Raw genomic sequence first — 26,821 nt, 5'->3', positions numbered from 1 at the left:
ACAAGCACATTGTGTTGGGCCCCGTGTTTTATATACATTGTCACAGTGTGTTTACATTTACCATAAGGCAAGACCCTTGAAAACAGTTTGGATCAAGGGGTTTGTGTGGTCCCTCATTCCATACCTCTTTAGAACCCCAAGCAATGCGAAATATAAAAGGTATTGTCCTCTTCCCAAGCTAAACTGTTACCTGATGTATTCAAAGGAGCGGAGGGATCACTCTAAATAAATATTTCCGATAGTGGTTATGCCCACCTCCTCCCACTGCATCTGGTTTTGTGTTAGAGAGCTTCCAGGCCACCGGGCAAGGACCACAGTGGCAACTCTGGGGCGTATGGCATTGGGGAGCCAACCTTCTGTGCATATCTCAACGAACAATGTCTAATCGTCTGTAACACCCTAAAAGGCAAGGCAAACAAGCCAACGTCTCCAAACACAGCTTCTTGGATCAACAGCTTTTTCAGTCACTACTGTGCCATTGTCTATCCACCTCATAGGCCAGACCAATTGTGCTGTCAAGTAATAACCATGTAGGTTGGGGACACCTAGACCCCATCTGTAAGAGGTCTCATTGCCTCAGTCATGGCCAATCTCAAGCGGGCAGCTCCCACAGTATATGTGACAACAAACCTTTCTCCGTATTACTGGGAGCGCCATAAAATAATACAACAATCTGGGGTGCATCAACATATTCATTATTCCCTGGGAACAATTCTACATTTATGTGGTAAATTTTGACCCCAAAGTATTTAAATGATACTGATTCCCACTGTAAAAGGGCTCTTTTATTTGAGAATGTTCAAGGGCTGGGTGTGTCAGGAAAAGAAAGAACTTACTCCAGTTAATTTTCAACCCAGATATTGTATCAAATTCATTAATCACTTTCATGACATCAGGCAGACTAACTCCAGAGTCCTTCAAATAGAGGATGGCGTCATCTGCGTACATCTAGATCAAATCTATCCTTCTATGGAGCCACACTCCCTATTTCGGTGCCCATCCACACAATATGTTTGCTAGGGACTCCATCACATACAAGAACAGCAAGGGTGAAAGAGGACACCCTGCCTTGTGCCTGTTTTCATCTGCCATGGAAAGGATATTACTTTCCCTGTTAGCACTCTGGCCACAGGGCTAGCATATAATAACTGTACCCACCTAAAATGACAAATTCATTCCCATTCTGTGGAATACCTAGAACAAATATTGTCATAGCAGTGATTTTAAAGGTAATTTTTTATGTCAAGTTAAGTCAGATGGTTCGTAGGGAGTCCTATCTAGCACATTAAACAAGCGCAAGTTAACATGGGTGTTCCGGCCTGGGATAAACTCACAACGATATGCGGTGCTTGCAGGACAGGCATCCATCTGTTTGCTGCTACTCTTCCATGAAGCTTGTGTTGGGTGTTCAACATAGATCGAGGTCTGTAATGCTGGACATCCAATAGACCTAACCTGATTAGGCACTACCACTAATATGGTGTCCCTTAGGGATTCAGGCAGAATTTCCTGATAGTAGGCTTTTGTATACTTAGACAACAATTTAAGTGTGAGTAGTTGCATGCACCATAAAATTCTACTGGCTCACCTTTAGAGCCAGCGGTTTTACCCCTTACTAGCTGATCAACTGCATTTTCAATGTATCCAGGTGACAGTGGGCCCTCCAGCATTTCCTTCTGTTCTTGCGTCAGTTGGACCATGAGAACTTGTTGAAAAATAGACTGATAAGAAGTCTGCCTGAGATTTTGGTGGTGGGGTATACAGTTTAGTATAGTAGGTAGCAAACATTTAATTCATTTCTGCCTGTGTGTGTACGATGAATCCTGTGCATAAACAAACGAAACAAACAGAAAGCCTAAGAGTGTCTGATCGAACCAGCCAGGCAAGCATTCGGCCTAGTCCAGCACCTTCCCCACGCTGTCTAACTATGTATTCCTTGTGATTAAGCTGCAGTAACCTTTCTATCAACGCACTGTATTTAATCTCTGCTGCCACAAGGTGCCTGAGTTTATTTAGGTCAAGAACAACAAGATATTAGAGACATTGCAGATTCAGTTCCGATTCCAATACCTCTCTCCCCGCCGTGAACTTCACATAAGTGGTTTTTATGCCCAGTCGTGCAAGGAACGCCTTAAAGGTGATTGGCCTGCCGCACTCTACTGCCATCAACAAAGGATTATGGTCCGACTCATTGAGCACTACGTACTTCATTCGAGTAACAATAGCTTTCAATTTCTCAACGACAAAGAGCATGCCCAGCAGTGTACATCTTGTGAACCACAATGTATAAGTAATACTCCAGTCTCAAGATGTTGTTGTCTCCAGTTGCCAGTGATGTACCCATGTAGCAAACATCTGAGTGGTCTTCCTGGTCTCCGCACCTTGTAGCGGGGAGGAGGGACCTGTCTCTCAGTATGTTAAATACTACATTGTAATTGCCTCCCCTAATCCCAGGAATATCACAATACTGGGCCATCACTGGGGTCAGAGTCCGAAAACTGTGGCTGATCATAATTTGATCCATGTAGACTTGCTACTTTGAGGTCCCATTTACCGGTCCCTCCAATATGGTGTAGCTACTTTCAGTGTCCACCCACTGTGACCACGAGGTAATGGTATACCTCGTGTCACCCATATTAATGTGCCCCTACAGTATGCAGAATAAGTAGCACCTGCCACCAGGCTAAACCATCTTTTCCCTAAACTCTCTATTTCGGTCTTATTGAGGTGGGTTTCCTGTAAGCAAACAACACGTGCCTTACGGATGTATGAACTCTTTAGCAAGTGAGCCCAAGCCTCTCACATTCCATGTAATATAATTGTAAAGATTACCTACTTGAGTCATCCATTCCAAAATACCTTAATATCTACCAGACCCTAAAGCTCGGGGTCCGTGCCATGGTTACGTCTGGCCTCTTGGTTACCGATTGTGCGACACTCGGGCATCCAATGGTCAGTCTATGCTCATACCCAATGTGATATGCCAGCACTCCTGTGACTAACACCTTCAAGACTAAGTAATTGGTGGCTAATTCATGAATACCATCCCTGGCTGGACTGTCTAGTAGGAAACTATTATGTGTCTCCCTTCCGCGCTTATGTATAGTCTGATATGTCACCTCCCTTCTATTTCACATACCGTCAAAATCCCTCCTCTTCTGTTGTTTCAAAGCAAACAACTCAAAACTTCTTGTTTACAAACAAAAGTAAGTGATGAGCTCAGTAGTGATTGGAGTCAATCGTGGCTTTTCATGTAGTGAGTCGTCATCAGACAGATTCTGAAAGGGCGGAATTCAGCCTATTCTTCGTCTCTACTTATTTTAACCTTCTCAGGATCTTGTACCTAAGTAACATCTTTGCAAACACTCATGATCTGTTATGAGAAGCTTGTTCCTTCGTTTGAGTCTTTGGGGAGCAGGTCTATTTCTGGCACCGGGGGCACTGTCTGTAGGCACCTCTGAGACCTGGCCGGCGGCATGGTCCATGCACAGGCGAGCGTCCCGGGATCCAGTGAACCCTTTCTCCTTTCTATCATCAAGAACTTAGATGATGTCCTACCATAGATACTGTTGAAGAGTCACAGACTTCTAGAAACAGTTCCGAATTAATCCCCTTCTGTTTGTTCAGGTAATTCCAATAAATGGTTATTATTTTGACGTCCTATGGCGTTGTCTACTCTCCTCTGGAGCTAATGCACCATGTCCGTCAGTTCCTTCCATTGAGTTTGCCGATCAATGCCTTAATTTATATCTACTGGTAGCTAAGTACAGTATTGCTAGTCAAGAGACTGTGTACTTGGCCTTCATGGACTTGACGGCAGCTTTTGATCGGGTGAATTGCAAGAAACTGTGGTAACTCATGGGTGCTCTTGGAGAGGACCCTGGTCTAGTAAATATCCTAAGAGCACTACATCGGAATACTTTTGACAAAGTTAGATATAATGAGAAAAGGAGCACCACCGATCAATTCCCTTGCTCACGGGGGTGAGACAGGGCTGTATTCTGGCCCCTTTTCTATTCACCCTGTATATAAACGGCCCGGAGCAGGCGTTAGATGCTCTTAAGGTGGATTCACCAAGGATCGGAACAAGAGGAATCCCCGTTCTGCTTTACGCGGACGACGCGGTGCTACTTGCATGGACCCTTCGAGGGCTACAATGCTTGATATATGGCTTTGTCTGCTTTATGGAGAGTTTAGACTTGTCTGCTAACCTCTCAAAATCATATATCATGGAGGTGGGGAAAACCGGAAAAGGAATTATAAATATATGATTGGCTCTAACTGCCTGGAAAAAGTGCAGACATTCTCATATCTGGGGATATTATTTGATACCCGGCTTAGTTTTAAAGCCCTGATAGATGAGAAATGTCGTACTCTAGTTAGTTGCTCCGGTGCAATTATGAATTTTGCACGCAGGTTGGGTCGCTGGTCACCGGAACAAGTTTTGAGACTGTATAACTCGATGTGCTGTGCCAAAACACTCTATGGTAGTGAGGTCTGGGGTTTATTGACTCGGATTATCTCCAAATCGAAGAGAATAAATACTTGCTGCGGCTGTTGAAAGTCCCGCAAAGTACCTCGTCCCATATTATCCATGAGGAGATGGGTGTAAGTTACATCAGAGACAGGTTGGATATAAAACCCATTACATGTTGGATTAAAATCTGGACAAACCCTGAGGCCGCATTAACCAAGCAGATTATAACGGATTGTATTGCCCTTGACTGGGGCAGGAACATCCCATGGCTGAAGTATGTGAGGGAAACTCTAAAACCCATGGGCTGTGCAGACTATTTTAACCACCCCACAAAATTGTTACGTCAGGATAAGGCTCATGTCAAGGTGGAATTCCAGAAGTATGTGGCCTCCCGTAGGGAAGATAGGGAGTTGATCAAACCCTCTGTGAGAGCACACCTTTTGACCAAAACCTGTCTGGGTATTGAGGCTTATTTCTCTTTCATCCACAATGCCCAAGAAAGATTTTTAATGACCCGCTTCAGGCTAAATTTAGTACATCATAGTTTAGCGTTGCCGGCAGGTTACACAACATCAACAGAGTTGAAGGGCCCGTGCGGCTGCGACCATCGGTCTCCGCAGGATACCCTTCACTTTATTCTACTGTGTTCCTACTACGCGCGCCCTACGAAGCTATTTTTAAAAAGCATTTTAAAAAAGGCTGCTTTTAAACAGGCTACGGTAGCTCTGTTTCTGAAGCTGTCCACAGAGGTTTTAACATTGTGTTGCACCGTAAAAATGTTAAGATCGGCATTGAGATTTGGAAATACAAGAGGAGAGGGGTGACTATATATGGTTGTAGCACTGGTATGTTAAAGGCCCCAGCAATGAATTGGGCGGGGGACGGTATCTTCTTTTATATAAGGGATTATTTATCTGTGTATCCTTTTAGGAGGTTGTTTTTACATGTTACCCCTTTATTAATTTGCGCCGATTCTTTTGAACCAAGGACTATTTATTAACGACCTGCATAAGAATGATATAGGAGAAGTGGCTCGTAACAGCGAATGGCTTGCATATGTATTTTTTAGCTCGGTGTCTGATACTGTGAAATTTGTCTGTTTTTTTTTTAAATTGTAGTTTTATGGTATTGTATTTATGCCGAATAAAGTATTGATGATGATGAGTTTGCAGTCACTGCACGGATGGGGGGGACGGTAGACAATGTAGATTTGTTGGCTGCGACTGTCCTTAAGTTGCTTATGATCTGCCCTCAGTTTTTTATGTTAAAGCCTGCAGGGTAGTGTTAAACTTTTCTGTATGCCTTATTAGCATGTCTTTAGTAGGTTGCTTCAGGGTCGGCTTTCTACTACTTGGGATTTGGGTGCAGGCTGCATTTTCTAGGCCTTTGGTTTGACCTAACTGCCTTAGGCCCTTAACAGACAATGTGGGGAAGTTTAAAGAAACAGCATATTGGACGTCTTAAGGTAGTCATTACTTCACTTATTGTAGAGGAAAAACAGCGAAGGTCACACCGTCATTCTCACCCCGCTGAGTTGCCAGCAAATCAATTTGAGGTTGTCAATGTCCAATTATGCACTGGGATGTTCAGAGGCAGTCTCCGCCATCTTAAATTATAAATTGTGTGGTACAAGGACAAAACAATTCCATCCACTAATGTGTCTCCTCACCTCCCTCCCAGAAAGAACGAAGAGGGGCTGAGGATGCTCCGGCTCGATCTGCATTCCTTCCTCTTACCAACCAATTTGGTTGCCGTCTTCTGAGAGCAGGTCAGCCTCCCAGTTTGCACTCTCTTAGGGCTAAAGGCAGGCCTAGCGCACCAGGCGCCCATCCTGCAGCTCGACCGCAGCACACCAGCCCCCTCCAGGGACCACTTGGGAAAAGCGAGGGCCCTCTGATGCTTGTCTTAACTCCTCTGGTCAGGGACTTTTCCCCTCCGGTCAGAGCGCTGCCGCGCGCAGTTGCCGTAAACACCTCCTCAGCCGAAAAGTGATGAGCAGGGTGGGCCCTCTGAATCTGTCGCTCTCTGTACACCACTGCTCAATCAGGTCTCTGGGATCAGTCAAACCATCTGGGGTTCCGCAACCTTTTCATTAAGATACATGTGCGGAAAGGGTCACTACTTCACAGTGCTGCTGGAGTGCATCCTACTCCATAGCGGCCCAGGCCAAACCCCAAGGAAGAGCAACTTTGTTATAGTAGTTTTAAGTCACATTTTCTTCTCATGTCCTTAAAGTTTTGGTGCAGTCTGAATCACATGTGAATTTCAGTCACAACAAAGCGTTGTGGGTAGGTGTTCAAACACAAGTGTTTCATAACTAACCATTAATGGAAATAAGACTAAGTACAGCCAATTTCCCATATATTTAAAGCCCAGCCTAGATAGCCCAAAATAATAATACTTCATTTTTAGAAACTAAGAAGGGAAAAAAGACAGAAATAATGCTGTGCATTTTTTGTGTTAAGTACATTGCTTTTCTAATTCCACATGTATGCTGGATTTAGTGATACATAGACAATTTAGTTTTAGAAGGGATCCCAGAAATAATGGTTGTAAGTGTTTGACTTTCACTGCTGATCTGCCTTTCATTCAGATAAGAGCCATCTGGCACTACAAGAAGAGTATTTCACCCACCAATAGCTACGTGGGTACTGGGTATGGGCCTTAGCGTTGGACGGATAAATAACTTTCCTAAGTAATACACAGCAGCTTATCTCAAAATGTACCACTGAGCATACCTTTATAGGTGGCATAGGAAAGAGCTTCTTCAGAACTGATAAATAATTTGCATTAAAATAACTGCATTGACGTACCTGTTTGTGATGTCTTTGTGAGCCACCAGGTTCTGCAGAAAAGCTTGCAGCCCCAGCTGTCTGTCCTCCAGAAAGTCATGTTCATAGTTGTCCTTAAACCATCTCTTTGGCGGAAGTGATAATCGAAAGCCAGGAAACATTTCTTTTAACTATTCATGTGAAGAAACAGAATGGTTTAAATAAACACTCAGCGAGAGGCAAAATAGATTAAAAGTGACAATCTCAGACACAAATGTTTATTTACAATTTGAAAGTAATGCTGTAAACAATGTGCAGTGCACCGCCATAGATACCTACATCTTTTGATAAACTAATATAAATGGAAACACACAAATTGTGTCTATTTATTGAGTCCAATGGGTCCTGCTGAATCTAATGTCCATCCAATCTTTTAGTGAGAAGTTATTATGCAGGGGGTTTAAGTTGTAAGGGTATGCTCTGTATGAGCTGTCACTGTGGAACTGCCATCCCCTGCTGCAGTTCTATCTTCTTACACATCTCCTTTCAGCTGATCTGGTGTTACACTGACCTCAGGGAACTCAATGCTCTGCTGGCCACCCAGAGCGGCCATTGTACACATGGAGAAAACCCCAGATTTGGCCAGTAAAAGGAGTTACCAGCTAACTAGGGATTAGAAGTAATAAAGTAAAACTGCACATCCAACAGTTTCTCCTCACACTATACATTTAATAATAAAAAATGTTTAAAAATAGTGAAATGTGAGGATTGAACGCATTAGATCTTTTCAACAGGTAACTCCACGTTGCTTTTACATCCTCGCTTGTTTTCTCATACACAAAAACTATCCGATTAGCAGCTCCGTTTCCCGCATTTTTTCGGTATCTTAGCGTCACGATTGGGAGCCATCTAAAAGGCTAGAACACTTGTTTTTACACGGACGCTGAGACGCGCTGTATCAACTAGTTACTTGCAGAAGATAATCCGTTGTTTCTTTTTCTTGTTTTCTAACTCCAACAAGTTTACCGATCAACGGTACTCAAGATCCCTGTATTTCTTTAGGTTAATTTAGGTTCCCGGTATTGAGCATGCATCTAATGTTTTGTTATGTTATATAAATTTATATCGCGCTCAGCTACTCGGCATAGTCTCCTGGCGCGTGCAGAGGTAAAGGGAAAGTGTACCGGAAGGACAGCTAAAAGAGGAAAGTTTTTAGCTTTTTCTTGAAGATCACATGATCCTGAATGCTCCGCAACGCCAAGGGCAAAGCATTCGAGGCCAGACTAGCTTTCCTGACAAGTGAAAAACCGCCCTGCCTTTAACGATCGAATCTGGGGGTCTGCAACAGAAGTTGAGAAGAGGAGCGCAACTGTCTCACTGGATTATAAAAGGCAAATCTCTTCCGAAGGTAAGTGGGGCCCCTGCTATAGAGGGCCCTGTGGGCGATGGAGAGCATTTTAAATTGAATTCGGGCTTCGACAGGAAGCCAGTGCAGGGAGCGCAAATAAACACGCACACTGAACCTGTTGGACAAGCCTAGCAGAAGTCTGGCAGCAGAGTTTTGGACTACCTGCAAAGAGGTAAACAGAAATCCCCACATAGAGAGCATTAGCATAATCAAGGCGAGATAAAATCAAGGCACGGACCACCGTTTCTTTAACAGGTCCTGGAAGAAAGGGAAGAAACTTTCTCAATGCTTTCAAGGTGCCGAAACAAGTCCCAACAAGCTTCTTAACCTGTGTTGAGAAGTTCAAGTTCTCAGAGAACCAGAGAACCAGATCCTTAGATTTTTCAGTAGTGTTCCCTGTGCTAGGCAAGGGGAAGGCAGGGGGCCACAGCTTTGCTCTGAAGTCGACCAGAAAGGTCCCATACAAGAGGACCTCTAACTTCCCTTCGTTGCACTTCAGCTGGGCCTGGGTCAGCCAGTGGAAGACAGAGATAATAATAATAATAAGTTTTATATAGCCCGAACTTGACCCGTTTCGAGTATCAGAGCGCCTTACATAGCACCAGTTGCGTTACATGAGGACACATTTTTGTTGTTGTTATTTCGCTAGGCACGGGGAGATTTAAGCGATTTGCCCAGAATTACAGGATGTTCAGCGTCATTGCCGAGACTCGAACCTGGTTCCCCAGATTCGAGGCGACCTCCCTGTGTTGCGCAGATAAGACTGAATCATCGTCTCTTCCCCAAGAGAACAAGAGCTGGCTGTCGTCAGCGTAGGCCATCACCTTAGCCCCTAATGACTCCACTAGATAAACCAGGGGTGTAACATAGATGTTAAATAAGAGGGGACTAAGGGATGACCCCTGCGGGACACCAGTAGCCATCTGCTGAGGCACAGAGGCACACGGAGGGAGACCGACCTTCTGCGTTCGAGCTTCGAGAAAAGACCTGATCCAGCCTCAGACAGAACCAGCAACGCCAATCTCTGAAAGGCGGTTAAGCAGGGAATGAGGCACTGTGCCGAATGCCGCCGATAGGTCCGGCATAACCAAAGCTGCATATTAAGAGGTTGGGCTACGGCCCCTTATGAGGCTATGAGCACTTTACTTCGCAGTTCGGGTGAGTGCAATTTTGTACGTTTATATCCGTCATATTTTCCATTTCAGTCCAGTATTTCAGGTATCTTAAAGACCTAACACAATGTAGATCATCACTACTCTTCGTTAGTAGTGTACCCAGTTTATGGACGAAATCTTTCACAGAGCATGTCTAGCAGTTGTGCTCTGGTATTTACATTTGTTACCATCTAGTCAGCGGTCTGGTTTTGATTCTCTAAGTTAGGTTTATTCACTGTGTTTGGCAATTTTCAACGCCCATACTCGTTTCCTTTACAGGTTCATATTTAAACACTTTGCGGTTCCACTGGCAATTATACACTTGCGGGTCAAACTTACACTGCAAAGTTGGGAACATATAACACTATAGTTTTCAGCACCACTGCACTCTAGCTTGTTTAACTCTTTGCACAATATTAACCCACCACCTTTTCAATAATTCCCACACCTGGCTCTTTTATTAAAATCATTTTACCAACATAGCATCTTTTTGGACATGGGTGCTACAACATCATTAATGTAGTATGTAGAGTGGATTTTTTTATTTACATCTTTACTAACACAAGCATCATACATCTTCTCCAGCTGGACATTTGGGACTCTCCTAATATTCTAACATTCTAGATATACCAATTTGTATGTAAAACACATAAAATTCTTCTGTCCACAGAAAATTTTCCCTGAGGATGGGACCCCTGAGTCCCGAAATGCATTGGGCTTCGTGAAAGCAATGCAACTATATATTTGGGACATGTGAATCAAAGATGAATTTTGTAAAAAATGTTGTACTGTTCATGCAACTTTTGCTGGTACGAGGTTGTGCAGGAACATGTTAAAAAGTACATGACATGTATTAATGCTCATGATTTATTATTAAACAAGAATTTATTGTTAAACAAGAATTTCTCGCAAAGAGAATAAGTGTATTTGTTTTTATTGTATATATTGTCACACAACAAGTTAAACATTAGAACAATTGTTCTCTAGGAACAGTGCGCACTGCAATCAGGTTCTTATCCTGTTATACTTTCAGTTTTAGCCAACGTGTGATGTCAACACACAACAGCAGTGTAGCACCCTTGGTTGATTGATTAAAAATTAAGAAAAATTGAATATTGGAGTGCTCCTCCATGTCCAAAGTTTCTAGGATGGAAATCGACCCACACTCGAATAATTTCTGGTCAGGGAAGAGAGACGCTCAACGTTCGGCCACCTACAGGGACAGTCGGTGCTCCAATCCGACTAGATCTCATTCTACAGAGAATGGGAGGTCTCCCAACAGGATAGCCTGGAACACTACCAGAGACCTGATTGAACCATGGACAAGGAATGACAGAGTAAATGGTACAAATCTGATTTCAGGTGGGCCCACACCATAACTCGAATTCTACAGACCACTCCACCCAGGTGGAGGGAGACTCCTGAATTGGAAAAAACACAACTGGAAAGAAAAACCTGTCTGCCCTGGTGGTTCTGTCATAGGCGGAGTAACCATAGTGCATGGCAATTACGCAGAACCGTGCAGTCTATGGCTCTCGTTCAGCGCTTTGCAAGTCATCTACCCAGAGGGTAAAGTGTGCTCCTGTGCTTAATCTGAAGGTGATTGTATCTACTTATTCCCTCATACCGAATTGAATTTTACATTTCTGACAGCTGTGTACTGTTCTAGCTTTGGTATTCCTCCCATAGCAACAGACGGATGACCCTTCAGCTATATGTAGCAGAGGCTGACCCACTCTACATACATCACCCCATGTATGCCTTTTGGTCGTGGCAACATTTATAAAGTTTTCCATAGCAGCTGGGAAGTATTATTCATTAGACAAACCAATAATCACAAACTAACAATGTCCCAAAATAGTTGGTTAAACTGTAGCATCACTATGGACTGCTTTTCGTGAACTAAAACACCCTCAACTAGGAGAGGTCCATTTTCTCACTATCTGAAAAATGGCACAACAGAAAAACCATTAACAGAACTTGTAATGAGAAAGGAAGAAACTCGGGGTGCAAGAAGATTAAAAAAAAACTCTAAACTCGTAAATTGAGACAGTCAATACTCAGATTTAACCATTTAAATACCTTTAGAAATAGGACTTGGAAAGGTTATGCACATCTTCCTTTGCCAGGGTTAACAGAATGCTTACCTTGTCATTAAGCCTTGAGAAATCGGTGTACCTTCGGAACACAACCCAACTTTCTTCTAGGCTTTTTCTAATAAGTATCTTGTAAACCTTAAATTAAAAAAAGATATAAAAACATTATTGTGATCACAATAATAAGGCAATATGGTGTCCACTTCGTGCATCATGCTCAGTATTAGAGTAAAGCAAATGTATGCTCCGCAACTGAATGAAAACCTCTACAGATCTAGTAAAATAGCTGGGCTTGCACTGAGACTTAGAAGTGCCAGGAGAAATACACAGCAGATAATGGTTCAGAAACAAGGGTGAAAAAGCAGCAAATGCAATGCCAGGGAGGAAAACCAGTTATCTTTAACAATTTTCTAACAAAAAGGCATACTTTATAGCACAAGAAACTGCAGTAGAGCAATGCCATATACCAATGGTTCTTTGCCTTTTCACTTCTTTGGTCACCCACTTAATACTGGAACCCGGGGACCTGGCTTGCCGAGCGTAAAGCTCTCTGAGGCACATATCTTGTAACTTTTTCCTGTATGTGATGAGGCCCATTTTTAGGTCGAGCTGGAGTTGCATCCGATAGGATGCTCCAGTTCGACAACTTTAGTCAGCCGTCTCGGGGGAATTAGGGACAGAAGGGTGCCACGCGCTTCTGTTGCCGATTTTGCTGGATTGGGGTGCGTGAACGCGCACGCTTTCGCGTTGGTGAACAGGCACGCACACACACACGCGCGCAGGCAGGCACACACACACACACACACACACGCACACAGACATACAGGCAAACACCCCCCCCCCCCCTTACCAGGCTCGCACCACTGTGGCCAGCGTGTCCAGGTCTTCCAGCGTGTCCAGGTCTTCCAGCCGGGCGGCCGCCGCCGCCGCGCATCCACACATAAAGAACCCACCAGCAACAGCAGCCGAGCAGCAGATGGATCCAAAAGCAGCGTGCCGTCCAGCATCATGGCAGGAGGGAGCGGCTACGTGTCCAGCCCCGGTCGCCGATCCCAGGAGCGCGAGCCTCTGACGAAGCACGGTGGGTACGGGCTCCTGGCGCACGCCGAAACAAGCGCAACCGCAGGGTGAAATAGCTTGAAAACAAGCCGCGCCCCTAGCGTGACGGAGAGGGGCAGGAGCCAACCGATGTGCACACTCTTATTGCTGCCGCTGCTTCTGCTAATCAGCCCATGTATGTCTGGTTTTGTTTAGGGCCGGGACATTAAGAGATTTGCCCAGAATCACGTTATGCTTGTTCCTTGAGTTGCTCCATTAGAACCATATACAGATAAACCAGCATTGGCAAAGCCAACAGGTCTCGTCTATACAAGAGCTATTATTGGCTTTCGCAATGTGTTTTTGTGATGTTGTACACAGTGTTTTTTTCTGATTCTAGAATCAATTACGGACGTGATACAAGCTAACAGTTGGTATACTGGAATGAATGAAGGAATGAATGGGTACAGGGTGAATATGTTCTCCAAGGCGTGTCCCAGCGCTCAGGGTGATGGGATGTATAACATTTTGCAATATGGATGAAGGTGCTTTGATAAAAAAAGTTATTTCTTGATTGTAGGGTATCTGGACTTGGAGTTTGTCCAGAGTGGTTTAGCTTTGGGGCGGCTCCAGACACAGGTCAGCTTCTAGGGACTCTCTTCTAGCCTTGAGATTCATAACACAGGTACACGCCCTGAGATGGGAACTGCCAGGGAAGTAAGTATTGTCCATGTGACAAAACCCACAAAAGACACATTGTCACGGATATCACAAAAGACCAAAAAAGGCAGCCATCATTTACTCTGCCATAGACAGTCCTGGCCCTTGCTGCTCTGAGAACATACTCCTGTTGTCGCGCCACCATACTGTGAAGGATGAGAAAACACCAGGTGGGGTCTGAGATTACAAGACCTCTTGGTCTATTAACCTGGATAAGAGGCAAGAAAGCCATGCAGGGATGCTGCTGCTTATTCCAGCGGTCTGTCAGGAGTAATGAAGACTCCATGACAGGGGAAGAATGGCACTACCACGCATTTAGTAATGCACAAAAGGAGGCGGGTTCTCTACTCAGACATCGCAAGAAAGACCAAACAAGCCTTTGCAATGCAAGAGGTCTCGCAGTTTACACAACTTTAAGCTTTTGGCATTGTAAAATACAATGACTTATTTATGTTTTTATAAAGAAAACAAAAATAAAAGGCATTGTTACTTGCAATGCCAATAGCTCAAACTCGCGTCAATGCGAGACTTATTGCATTGTAAATGCTTGTTGTTTATGGCTCTATGGGTGAGCATTAAAACGTAGTTTCTTTGCTTGAATGGTAGCCATTGTAATTGCTCTAGACCTTTTTGGACAGACTGCCCTTTTGGAATATAAAAGATGATTCTCGCCGCCGCGTTTTGCACTCTTTGGAACCTAATTAACAATTTGTTTAGTACACCCAAATACAGTACATTAGCATGATCAAGCATAAAGGTGATTCAGGCATGTACAATATACATTTCCAAAGACAAAAATGTCAGATTTGTCTGACTTTAGCTGAAGACACATGCTATGCATGCAGCCTGCTATTGCCGACAGACATACCTGAAACTTTGCAATTGTAGTCTCATCCAGTTGCTGAAATGCGAGCATCAGCTGTGCGTCATTTGCATATGACACTATATTGAAACCCCACAGCGGCACTACAGAAGCCACAGGAGCCATATATACGTCAAATAGGTTGGGGCTGAGCGCCGACCCCTGAGGGACACTTTATCTTATTTATCTAAAACAAGAGGTATATGGTGGTAAGAATACTGCTTGTTGTCTATTTGTCAAATAAAAATTGATCCATAGCAACGGTTTGTCCATACTGTTTGCATTCTCCAATCTCTGCAACAAGGTGTTGAGACACCGTATCGAATGCTGAAGATGGTAATCTTCCTATCATGTTACACACAAAAAAAACACTCGAGTGAAAAAAACTCTAAAGATAGTCAATCGGGGGCGTGGCCAAAATGGCGGAGTGAGCGGACGCTTCTCTCCGGAGCTCCTCCGATCCGACTGGGCCCAAGCCTGAATCTTACCGTTCTCCCCCTGCCACAGCACAGTGGAGACAGCGGGAACGAACGCCACAGTCCGGACTACCCCATAGCACATCGGGGCCCCGGCAGATTTGCGGCGGAGGGCGAGAAAAGGTGACGCGACAGCCCGCCGCGGCAGCCGGAGGCGACGAGCGAGGCGCCATTCCGAGGGTCGCGGCTACCTGGACTGGTCGGAATCAGAGCCTTGAGACCGGCGCGCACAGGGGGAGCAGCGCCCGACCCTGCAGAACAGCACAGCCCGGTGATTTGGCGGACGCGGGGCCCGGTGGCGGCGGGGACGACCGCCGGGACTGCTAATCGAGGCCGCGGCTGCGGCCTACACGGGTGAGGCCCTCGCCGATAATACCGGGGCGCCCGGTGGGTCCGCCGGGGCGGCCCCCGATACCTCGCCCGCCACACCGGCCCTGACCCGGGTCCCCAGCGGAGGCAGTGACAGAGGGGGAGCCCGACTCGCCTGGAGGGGCCCAAGAAAGCGACCGGCGCCGGGATTCTCTGCCGCCATTTTGGCTGAGTGCGCCCGGGCCTGGAGGAGCTCGGGGCGCCGCGACCGGACTGACCGGGCTGAAACTCCCCACGGCCTGGAGGCCGAAGCCCCGATCTGACCTGGGACATCTTGGGTGGGCCTCGCGGGAGATCCTGGCAGCTTCAGAGGGGACAGTGCTTTAGAGGTGAGGAGGTCCACCCCACTACAAGAGAAGGGCCGGGTGTGAGCGGACAAGCTCGGCGCGGCCGGTGTCGACGGACATAGCGCGGCCTCCCCGCCGATGCGCCTACCTACGCAGCCCGCTGCCTGCTGCTCCCGTCGAGTGCGGGTCACCAGACGCACGGTCGGCGCTGATCGACTGGGGGTCCGAGCAGAGATCTGGGGGACGGAGACCCACGTGGCCTAACCACAAAGCCCTGCGGCCACCGCATTCATCTGGCACCGGAGCAGCGCATCTGCGGTCGGCACCGAGCAGCAGGACCCCCCTCGAAATGGCTGCCCAGAGGGGTGGGAAGAAGGGCGAGCGGACATTGCCTGAGATGCTGAACAAACCCCAGGCGAAAGCGGAAAGGGGGCACCCATCACCGGGCACGTCGAAGGCCCAGCAGGACACGGACACAGGTGAACCACCCATAACCCGCTCCTTTCTGGAATCCCTCTTCAATTCCCTCAGGGAGGACTTCCATACCCTGAAACAGGAGGTGGCGGGCGAGGTCAGAGAGGTGCGGAGAGAAGTGGACAGCCTCGGGGAGAGAGTGGCCGACATGGAGGGCGCAGACACCGCCAGGGATGAGGAGATAGTACAGCTACAACAGGAGGTGATTCGCCTAAAGGACCAACAACTCGACCTCCAGGCCCACACCGAGGACCTTGAAAATAGGTCCCGCCGGAACAACATTCGGGTCCGAGGCGTTCCATCCAAGGAAGAGGGCACCGATGTGGCGGGTTACCTGCAGGACTTGTTTCGTGACATTCTGGGCGAACCGGCGGACTTCCACATTCGGATTGACAGGGCCCACCGTGTGGGACTTGAGAGGTGGACCTCAGCCCCACCGCCGGACATCTTGGCCTTTCTTCCGGATTACCCGTTCAAGGAACGTATTCTTAGCGAAGCCAGGAAGAAGCAGCCTTTGCAGTTCCGAGGTCATACTGTGGCCCTCTATCAGGAACTGTCCGCTATAACACTCCAGAAACGTAAGTCCTTTAAGATTGCGACTGACTTTTTGAGGGAACATGAGACGCCATATGCCTGGGGTCACCCCTTCCGCATCATCTTCAGGTGGAATGGGACTTTGCACCAACTCCGCTCCCTCCAGGACACCTGCGGGGTGTTGGGGATCACGGCCACTGAGGTGGACACCCACACCCCACGGCGGCGGCGCTTTACTAGGGATGGCTGGCAGCAGGTCTCGGGCCGTTGATCTTCGGGATCCGGTGTGCGCCCGGACCCACAGACTATCAGGGCGGATATGGTCAACGCGGTGCGGGAGGTGGCTCGAGACACGGCACCGACTGCCTGAGACTTTCTCAGGGGGAGAACACTTCAGCATCACTCCTTTAGCAGGTATTGGGCCCTGGGGAGGGGGGGCGAAGGAGAGGGGCCTCGTGGCTGGAAGTCCACTCAGGTAACTTCCACTGACTTGTCCCCTAGTGGGGCTGGACTTGGACAATGGTGTGTTTTGGGGCAGGCACTGAGATGTTCCTTCAAGGTTTCTTGTTGGGGTTAGGGGGGGACCCGGGTGGGGCTGGGAGGGTTGATGGTGGGAGTTGGAGGGGGGAAGGGGGGAGACTGGGGGGGTGGGGAGAGTGGGTGGGGGGTCCTCCTTGTCCACGAGCTATACACGGGCCGTTTCTTCTGGTTCGCCTCTGCGACCCACGTGCGCAGCATAGCTTCTTCACCTGCAGGTTTGACATGACACGCCCGTTGACTATTCTCACTCTCAATGTGAGAGGGCTCAATAACCCAATCAAACGCAAAGCGATTCTTTCGCTCCTGGAGCGCTCCGAAGCGGACATTTGCCTCCTGCAGGAGACACACCTGCTCCCCAAAGACCACCATAGACTTAAGTCCCGCTCCTTGCCATGGCAATTCTTTTCCTCTGCAAATAAGAAAGTAGCTGGGGTAGCAATACTAGTGGCCAAATCATTAGGGGGACGGGTCCTACATAAGGAGGCAGAGATCAAGGGCAGGTTACTGGCACATCGCTTTCTCATTGCAGGACAGACACTACTAATAGGCTCCATCTATGCACCCAATGACGGTCAAGAGGCATTCCTACATAGGGCATTGGAGACGGTCACAGCCACCACGCACTCACACTTATTGCTGGGGGGGGGGGGGACCTCAATTTGGTGTTTCACAACACCGGAGATGGGTCCGGTCAACGCTCGGGCCAAGTGGGAGCGCTCTCGAGGGTGGGCCAGACCCGTCTTGCAGATCTGGGCCTAACTGACTTGTGGCGACAGGTACACCCACATACCACAGCATATACATATTACTCGGCGGCTCACGCACGTCTCGATTATCTTTTATGCTCCTCCGAGCTGGCGTCCTGCACACGAGACGTCGAGATTCAACCGGCCTCCCTGTCGGACCATTCCCCGGTGGTGGCGTCCTTCATGATGCCAGCCACCCCGAGGCCCCAGCGGCACTGCCGATTGCGCGACAGCTTACTACACAGCCCGGTCGTGCTGGAACGTATCAAGACTGCCCTGAGCCAATTCCTCGATCACAACACGAACGGCGACACCACCAAAGCCACCCAATGGGCAGCGCTCAAGGCTGTCCTACGGGGCGAGTTCATCTCCCTAGCCGTAGCCAACAATAGGGAAAGCGCGCAAAAGAGGGCCGAGATCACCCAACGCATAGCAGAGCTGGAACAAATGCACCAGCGTACAGGGGCGGCCCGAGCTTGGCGCCAATTATGCGCGGAAAGAAAGATGCTTGCGGCCTTGGATCAGGATGTGGCTGAATATACCGCTCTCCGGCTGCGCATGCGTACTACACCGGAGGGGACCGGTGCGGGAGGCTCCTGGCAAGCAGGCTGAGGGAGCAGCAGCAAAGACAGCACATTCGGACCATCCAGGTTGGGGGTGGTGACCCGATAGTGGAGGATGGGGCGATTGCCGCTGCCTTCGGGGACTTCTATGCTGACCTCTATGAGGCGGACCGCTTAGATCTGCAATCCGGTCGGGACTACCTCCAGGGCGCAACCCTCGCTTCCTTAAATGAGGCACAGGCGGAGTTCCTCGATCTTCCCATAGGACATGGGGAAGTAATTCCAGCGATATCCCGCCTCAAACTGGGTAAATCGCCGGGGCCGGATGGCTACTCTGCGGCCTTTTACAAAACGTTCTGCCCACAAATAGCCCCTTTACTGCGTCATCTCTTCAACACCTTCGACCAACCAGGTGCCGTGCCCCCGGATCTACTAGAGGCCGCGATATCGGTACTACCCAAACCTGGCCGCGACCCCACCCGGTGTGGCTCATACCGACCGATATCCCTGTTGAATATAGATCTCAAGCTATACACAGGGATCATAGCGAGCAGACTTGCCCCTTACATGCAGCAACTAGTGGAACCCGATCAGGCCGGATTTATCCCGCAGCGGCAAACCAGCGATAACACTAGGCGAGTCCTCCATTTGATAGAGGCAGGGTCTCGAACGAGACCGGGCTGCATGCTCCTCACCATCGACGCCGAGAAGGCGTTCGACCGAGTGCACTGGCCGTACTTAGACCTGGCACTCCAGAAGTTCGGCATAAGGGAGAGTCTCCGCAACCGGATTTTTAATTGTTATCGTCAGCCGACTGCGACGGTCAGGGTCAATGGCCATACATCTCCGCGCTTCCCGATTGGCCGGGGGACCAGACGGGGATGCCCACTGTCCCCCCTGCTGTTCGCTCTCTATATGGAGCCGTTGGCACAACGTATACGTCAACACGGCCTCATTGAGGGTATCCCGTTCGGCGGGACACGCATAAGGTCAGTCTGTATGTGGACGATATTCTGCTTTCCCTGATGTCACCGATGCAATCCCTCTGGGCGCTTTTTGTGGAACTTCACACTTTTGCTCTGGCCTCGGGCTTCAAGGTCAATGTGGAGAAATCGGAGGCCCTGAACATCTCCTTGCCACCTGACGTGTTGGCAGAGGCCAAAGCCGAGTACGACCTACAGTGGTCCGCCTCCCACATTTCCTATCTGGGGGTTTTGTTGGCACCGACGGTACGAGCTAAAGCAGAAGCCAACTATACGAGGCTCAGCGCACGCCTCAATGGAGAACTCCGGCGGTGGAAACACCTCACGCTCTCCTGGCTGGGCCGCATTGCGGCTACCAAAATGACTTTGCTGCCACAGATTCTTTACATTTTTCAAACTCTCCCCCTATGCCCGCCGAGGGGGTGGCTCCAGAAAACGCAATCTGACCTATTTATTTATTTTGAAAGTTTTATATAGTGCGAACAAGATCTTTGCAGATATCAGAGCGCTTCACAGCCGAAAGGAACAACGTGTGATTAAATGACAATTGGGGTGGGGGAGGTACATGTGGGAGCATAGTCAGCCAGATACATCAATAATGATACAAGTACAAATAATTGATAGCGTAAACCCACAGGCAGGTCAATAACACGATTAATACAGAATGCAAAAAAAGATCATTGGAACTGAATGGTACAGCGTCTGTAAATAACATCCCCAATAATAATTAAGTGTATTTAGCCATGAGGATAGCTTTTACTTCTCTCTTAAAAAGTATGGTAGAGGTGATGAGCCTTATTTCAGGGGGGAGTGAGTTCCAGATCCTTGGTGCCATTCCTGAGAAGGAGCGTTTGTACGTTTTTTCCTTGCGGAATCTTTGGGGCTTTAGCAAGAGATTGTTTGTGCCTCTAGTGTTTCTGGAGCCTCCAGAAATCGTCAGCTTCTGGGCGAGGTATCCGGGTGAGCTCAGGTGGACAGCCTTGTGCGTCATGCAGGCGATTTTCAGATGTATTCTGGCTTCAAAAGGCAGCCAGTTCAGGGCTTTCAGGTCAGGGGAAATGTGTGAGTGTTTTTTTGATCCGGTGATGAGTCTCGCTGCGGCGTTTAGAGAAGCTCTTATGGGCGCCGTAGTAGTTAGGGGGAGACCGCATAGGGCGATACTGCCGTAATCTATTCGAGGGATGACTAGAGCTTGTACAGCAGTTTGGAAATCTTTGGCTGGAAGGAAGGGTTTCAGTTTCCTTAATGTATTGATCTGGAAGTTCGCCCCATTAGTTGCTTTGTTGATGTGTTCCTGCATGTTGAGGTTGGTGTCAAGTGTTATGCCTAGCGATTTTGCCGAGTCCACGATGGTGGGATGAACATTGAGTGCGGTTAGGTGTTTAAGCCAGATTTGAGTGGTAGTGATCTTCGCAGGAGGGGAGATCAAGAGGAACTCTGTTTTAAGAGCATTGAGTTTAAGATGATTAGCGGCCAGCCATGATTGGGTGCTTCTAATCGTTGAATTCAAGAGCATAATGTCTTTGGGTGATTGTAGTTTGAGATAAAGTTGGGTGTCATCAGCGTACATGTGGAACTGAACATTGGATGCTTGTAGCAAGGTGGTGAGAGGTTCCATAACTAGGTTAAACAAAGTTGGGGATAGGGAGGATCCTTGTGGGACGCCTAGCGATACCGGTATTGGAGCAGACATCAAGTTGTTACTCTTGAATTTCTGCGATCTGTTGTGTAGAAAGGACGTGAACCACTTGAGTACAGTTCCAGATATACCCATTCTTGTCTTTAATAGATCGAGTAAGTTTTCGTGATTGACGGTGTCAAATGCAGAAGAGAGATCAAGAAGGATAAGGATGCAGGTATCGTTTTGATCTAGGATTTGGAGGGCGTCGTCAATTATGTGAGTCATAGCAGTTTCTGTACTGTGGTCCGCTCTGAATTCTGATTGATGAGGGTTGAGTAGATCAAACTGATTAATGTGTTTAGTCAATTGAGTTTGTGCGCATTTTTCCAACAATTTGGCAAGAGTCGGAATATTGGTAATGGGACGGTAATTATTTAGATCAGAGGGGTCGGCTGTAGGTTTCTTTAGTAGAGGTGTGACTTGTCCAACTTTGAGGGAGTCAGGGATGGTCCCTTGTTGAAGTGAACTGTTGATAATTTTAGTCCAGAGTGGGAGGAGCGACGGGGTAAGGTCTTTGACAGCGTTGGCAGGAAGGGGGTCCGTCAGGTGATTGGCTGGTTTCACGGTGCTGAGCAGTCTACCAATTTCTTCTTCCGAGTAGGTGACAAAGGATGACCATGTAGCATTGTTTTTTGGTTCAGTGGGTGCTGTGCAGAGGGGTTTGGGGTAGAGACCTACGTCAATGAGGAGATCGTTCCTTATGTTGTCGGTTTTTTGGATAAAGAAAGAGGCGAAGTCTTCACAGGAGGGTGCTTCGCCCCCATTGCTGAGTTGTTGGGGTTGTTCCTTGGATTGTGATCTGATTAGCTCAAACAGCTTTCTCGGACGATTTTTGGCTTGGTCGAGCTGACGGCTGAAAAAATCTGATTTTGAGCGTTTTATTTTCCTGAAGTAGGCATTTCTCTTTTTCTTCAGCGTTTTTAAGTGCAGTGCGGAGGGAGCTGATCTCCAGGTGCGCTCTGCCATTCGCATGGCCCGTCTGTCATCATTGAGACTCCCGTCGTACCAAGGATTGGACATTTTTGTGGATGCTCTTTTTAGCTGCATAGGTGCAGCTTCATTGACTATAGAGGTCATAGCGTTGAGATAGTGATCCGTCAAGGATTGGACATCCGTAACGCCAGTAGGAGGAAGCAAAAGATTGCAGCTGTTGGGGGGTAGAGAGTTTGGGTTGAGTTTTTTCAGGTCTCTTTTCCAGACTTTGGGCTTGAATGATTGAACCGTGTTAAGTTTGACTTTTTCGTTGATGAAGAATGTGACAATATCATGATCAGACCAGTCACAGGGTTGGATAGAATCGAGTTGGATAGATTCCTCTTTGGAGATGATGAGGTCGATGATAGAGCCTTTCTCATGGGTCGGGCTGTTGCATATTTGGGTGAGGTCAAGGGCGTCGAGGAAGTTTTTAAGACTATTTACCACCGCGTCATTATGATCGTTCCAGTGGAGGTTGAAGTCACCAAGGTATATTTGAGTGAGTTGTCGCCCTGAATTGGTTGTGATCAAATCCATGATTTGTTGCGAGAAGGTAAGGTTGTCCCCTGGTGGGTGGTAAATGCCGTGAAGAGAGCATAACGGTTTGCCTTCGCTGACAATGTCGAGGCAGATGTATTCACAGGAGGATGGGGAGGGTAGGGAGGGAGAGGTTACTTTCATGACAGAGAGGTTACTCCTGTGTATGCACGCGATTCCACCACCTTTTTGACCAACCCTGTCTAGTCTAGTGATGTGGTAGTTGGGGGGAACCAGTATGTCCAATATAGGTGTAGAAGATTCAGTTAGCCAGGTTTCAGTCATGATGATTAGGTCAAGGTCCAGTGATAAGATGAGATCAGCGATTGCAGAGGAGTGCCTAGAGGCCGATCTGCAGTTGAGGAGGGTGCATTTGAGACGGGGTGTGTGGGGGTGGGAAGGAGTTCTAGAGAGAGGGGGACTTTTCTCAGGTTACTAGGGATAGAAATTCTGTTGTTTTGCGTGGGGGGTCTAAGGGGATTTGGCTGAATCGTTGGAATGGCGCGGAGGGTGGAGGGTATGTTGTTAGGGGGAGCTGGGTCGTAGGAGCGGAGGAGGGTGGCTGTGTCAAGGTCCGATAGTGTGTTGCAGGAGCGATGGGGACGGTTTTCACGATTGCGAACAGGGATTGAGGTCCAGTACAGGGGGCATTGAGTGCGAGAGTCAGCCGACCGGGTGGAGGTCCTGTTAGGAAGGGTGGTGCTGGTGAAGGCGGGTGAGGGGTGCCTGGGGTGTGTGCAGAGTAATTGTTTGATGATGTGAATGTCTTATTTGAGCTTGAGGAGGGTGGTTGGTGAGGAGTGCCTGGAATGCGTGCAGAGTAGTTGCTTGATGATGTGAATGTCTTCTTTGAGCTGGAGGAGGGAGGCCGTTTTTTCGCGCCGCTCTCTGTTTTAAAGCAGCGGCGCGACTCTCTCTTGCAACGTTCTGGCTCTGTGCGCGCTCGACACACGGAGTACGCGGTCACGTCTGGAGAGGTGCGCGCGCCCGTGCACGTTAGCGGGAACAGTGGTTGTCACGGTTCTGCTTAACCGCATACTACATTCAAAGGCGGCTCCCGAACCCTACCAACGCGGCCGGCCCAGTTGGGTTGTAGGCGACTTGCTGTGTGTTACACCAAATGAACTGGGCTCATCGCAGACCTTCTTACTTGCTTGTATTATCATGGGTGGGTCCGTGCCACCTCCAGCATGAGCCGTTGTACCTTTTGTGTTGTTTTCTTGCAATAAAAAGATTTAATACTAAAGATATTCAATCAGCACATTATGCACCATGCTCATGTTACGCCAGCCTGGCATTGGACATACACAAAAATGTGATGGGATGCCCTCACGCACCACCAGGTGTCATGCTTCATCATAGAACTCCCCTCACCCTTCAAAAATCCTGTTTGATGAAGAGCGGGCCTACACCCTCGAGTCAGGGAAGGCACTTCTATCCAACTATGTATCTGTGTAAATAAAGTAAAAACCAATGTGGTACACCAATATGACCCTTATATTGGAATGGGTACCGCTTGGTATTAAAAATATAGTATGGAGAAAATGGAATTAGCAACCCATCCCCACTCAAACCGTCAACATGTTTCTGCTTGTTAGCTCAAGAGAGTCCATGGCATTCGTCAGGACGGAACACAGAATCCTCCCTTGACATACACCCACTGCATATGCCATTGTTTGGCAGTCAGACCTTTGTTGCCACCTTATGTTCTCTGGTCCCTAGGTACCTGTTACACATCAATCTCTAAAGTTATACCAGGCAATTTAGGATAGAACCCCTAGGACATTAGTCCCACTCATAAAATGTGAGCATCAAACCGCATGCATCATTTGCATGCAGTGTGGGTGTGACATTTCACTTGTGTATCACAAACTGTGAGACCAGCTCACATCCTCTTACCCCAAAATGTGGTCATCTGCGCCCCATGGAGAAGGGCTCAGAAGCCCTGTAGTCACACACATAAGGGAGTGAAAGGAGGTGAAATAGTCATCTCTTACTCATTCTACGGTAGTCACACTTAGCCATTAAATCCAAAAGAGTTTTTATCATATAGGGAATCCGGTATTATAGCCCATCCTTGCCCACTCACTACATCAAGGTGCGTTCCTCATTCGGTCACTTACTGCTCTCAGCTCCTTCCTACCGATGATAGTGGGAGTCAACGTGGAGCCAGTATAGTATTAAGCTGTTTCACATCTTGGAATGTGAGCGTAATTTGTTTGGATTGTGCTCAGCAGTCTTATATCTCATTTACAACCGCATTTTCCTCTGTGCCCCATTACGTTTTCTGGTTTGCTATTACGTTTTATGCCAGATTCACCCCGTATGTTTAATTAGGTTAAATGTGCTATGAAAATTCGATAGTGGTCTGTGCGTGACATTCAGATTCCAATGTGGGGTTGCTATGTGTGTCTATTTAAGAAAAATGGGGCCGATGCGCTTTGAAAATATAATCCTAGTCTATGAGCGATACTCAGATTCCAAAGCAGGGAAGCCACCTGGGTTAGTTGCAGGTCGAGTAAGAGAACGGAGAATAGCTTAACTGTCGGCTAACCAACGTGGGTGAGGCAGACGTGTGCCGACGAAGGGCACGCGTCGCCTTCAACACCGCAGTAGCCTTAAAGGGGCTGAACATTTATTTTAGAAACAATATACTGCAAAGGGTCAGAGCTATGCAAGACCAGCACTAAGCACAGAACTGTCACTACGGATGTCAGCCTGTATTTTTTTCTCTATTCTCTGTGCATAGAGTCTGGGATGTGACCATATACCCAAATAGTGATTGAAAATCACTTGTAACCAGAAAACAAAAAATTACCCTGCACCAGAGTACATACGTATATGATATATATCAATATCCTAGTACAATAAATCTCAAAAGACAGCACAGTGCAACAGTGGATGGCTTCCCAAAGATAAGCAATTTCAGAAACTTGATTGGAGGTTATTTCATTCTTTATTGTTCAAACTTCTTTAAAACATTACAGGATTGCTTGCCGCCAATGCGTTTCATCCCTCTTGGGACTTCTTCAGGGCTTGATTGTAATATTATGACAAGTTTTCACGTCAGCCTTCAGATAGTACCTGCACTGATGGAACTGTGAATTATTAAAAGAGTATTTCGACTGTCGGATAGAAGTTCCAATTTATTCGACATAGGGAATTGGAATGTTCCTCCCAATTCAATTATCATATAATAGACCTGTGACCATGGTAAGGTTCGTGCGACCGGAGGACTGGTGTGATTAAGGAGGGCAACGTACGCCGGGAACCTTACGAATGGACCTTACCATGGTCACATGTAAACGAGAATACAAAATTGGAGGATACACTGGCTTCCATATATGTCAAAATCATCAGATGTCAGTGTCGAACCAAGAGGCATTTCCACAACACAAAAGAATCGCTCGCCCACAAAATGTAACATTGTGAAAGAATGGGGAGAATAACCCTTTGGATTTGTTCCCATTGCAGGAATTATAGTAAAAGATATAATTTCTCAAGTAAACACTGTAGGAACAAAACGCTTGCAAAAAATACCTTTGTAGGGATTTGTATATATGAGAGGAAGACAGAATATAAAACTAAATTACTTCTTAATAAACTTGGTTATCGGTGGTGGCAAATGATCGAATTTTAGAGTAATTATACTTTGTGAGTTCTTTAAACAGTAGGAGTACGACCAACGACGTAATTTAAGATATATATTCAGACTCTTTAGACCCGTAGAGTCTCAACAAAAGATTAGACCCCTTGTACATTATATTTTATCATTTGAATTTTGGAACTGCAATGTATAAGAAAACTGGAATTTGCGGTCTGTAAAACGGGCTTCAGGTAGGAAATGGGGAGATTAAAAAGTTTTGTGGGAACAAATTGATAGCACATGCTTTCATCCAGTTGAGGTTCGTTTAACTGAACTCAAAAGAATCATGCATGTTTTGGGTAGATTAGAACCACTACTTTTAGCAGTTCTTATATATCAGACTAGATAGTTTATTTGTTCTTGTTTTTTTGACATTATCAAACGGGTGGCATCATACACTACTTGAAAATTATTAAGTTCCATAAAATTGCCCAACCTATATTCATATGGGATTGTTAATGTGATACGTGGAGGACTAGGATGA

The 26,821-nt window shown here is 47.1% G+C and overlaps 1 protein-coding gene across 6 annotated transcripts in view; it reads right to left on the bottom strand.

Moving 5' to 3' along the window:
- The window catches only part of SNX16 (sorting nexin 16), a 249,202-nt gene that overhangs the window by 122,774 nt on the left and 99,607 nt on the right, over positions 1-26,821 (bottom strand). For all 6 annotated transcript variants that reach the window (XM_078687097.1, XM_078687099.1, XM_078687101.1 and 3 more), the window contains exons 3-4: positions 11,958-12,044; positions 7,291-7,439 (exon numbers count right to left, since the gene is read on the bottom strand). In XM_078687097.1, the coding sequence (XP_078543223.1) occupies positions 7,291-7,439; positions 11,958-12,044 (236 nt within the window). The remainder of the gene's footprint in view (positions 1-7,290; positions 7,440-11,957; positions 12,045-26,821) is intronic.

The sequence above is a fragment of the Lissotriton helveticus genome, chromosome 4_1, assembly GCF_964261635.1.
Source record: "Lissotriton helveticus chromosome 4_1, aLisHel1.1, whole genome shotgun sequence".
In the NCBI taxonomy this organism is placed as follows: domain Eukaryota; kingdom Metazoa; phylum Chordata; class Amphibia; order Caudata; family Salamandridae; genus Lissotriton; species Lissotriton helveticus.
The sequence above is the reverse complement of the archived record's forward strand: the minus strand, read 5'-3'. Positions and strand labels throughout refer to the sequence as shown.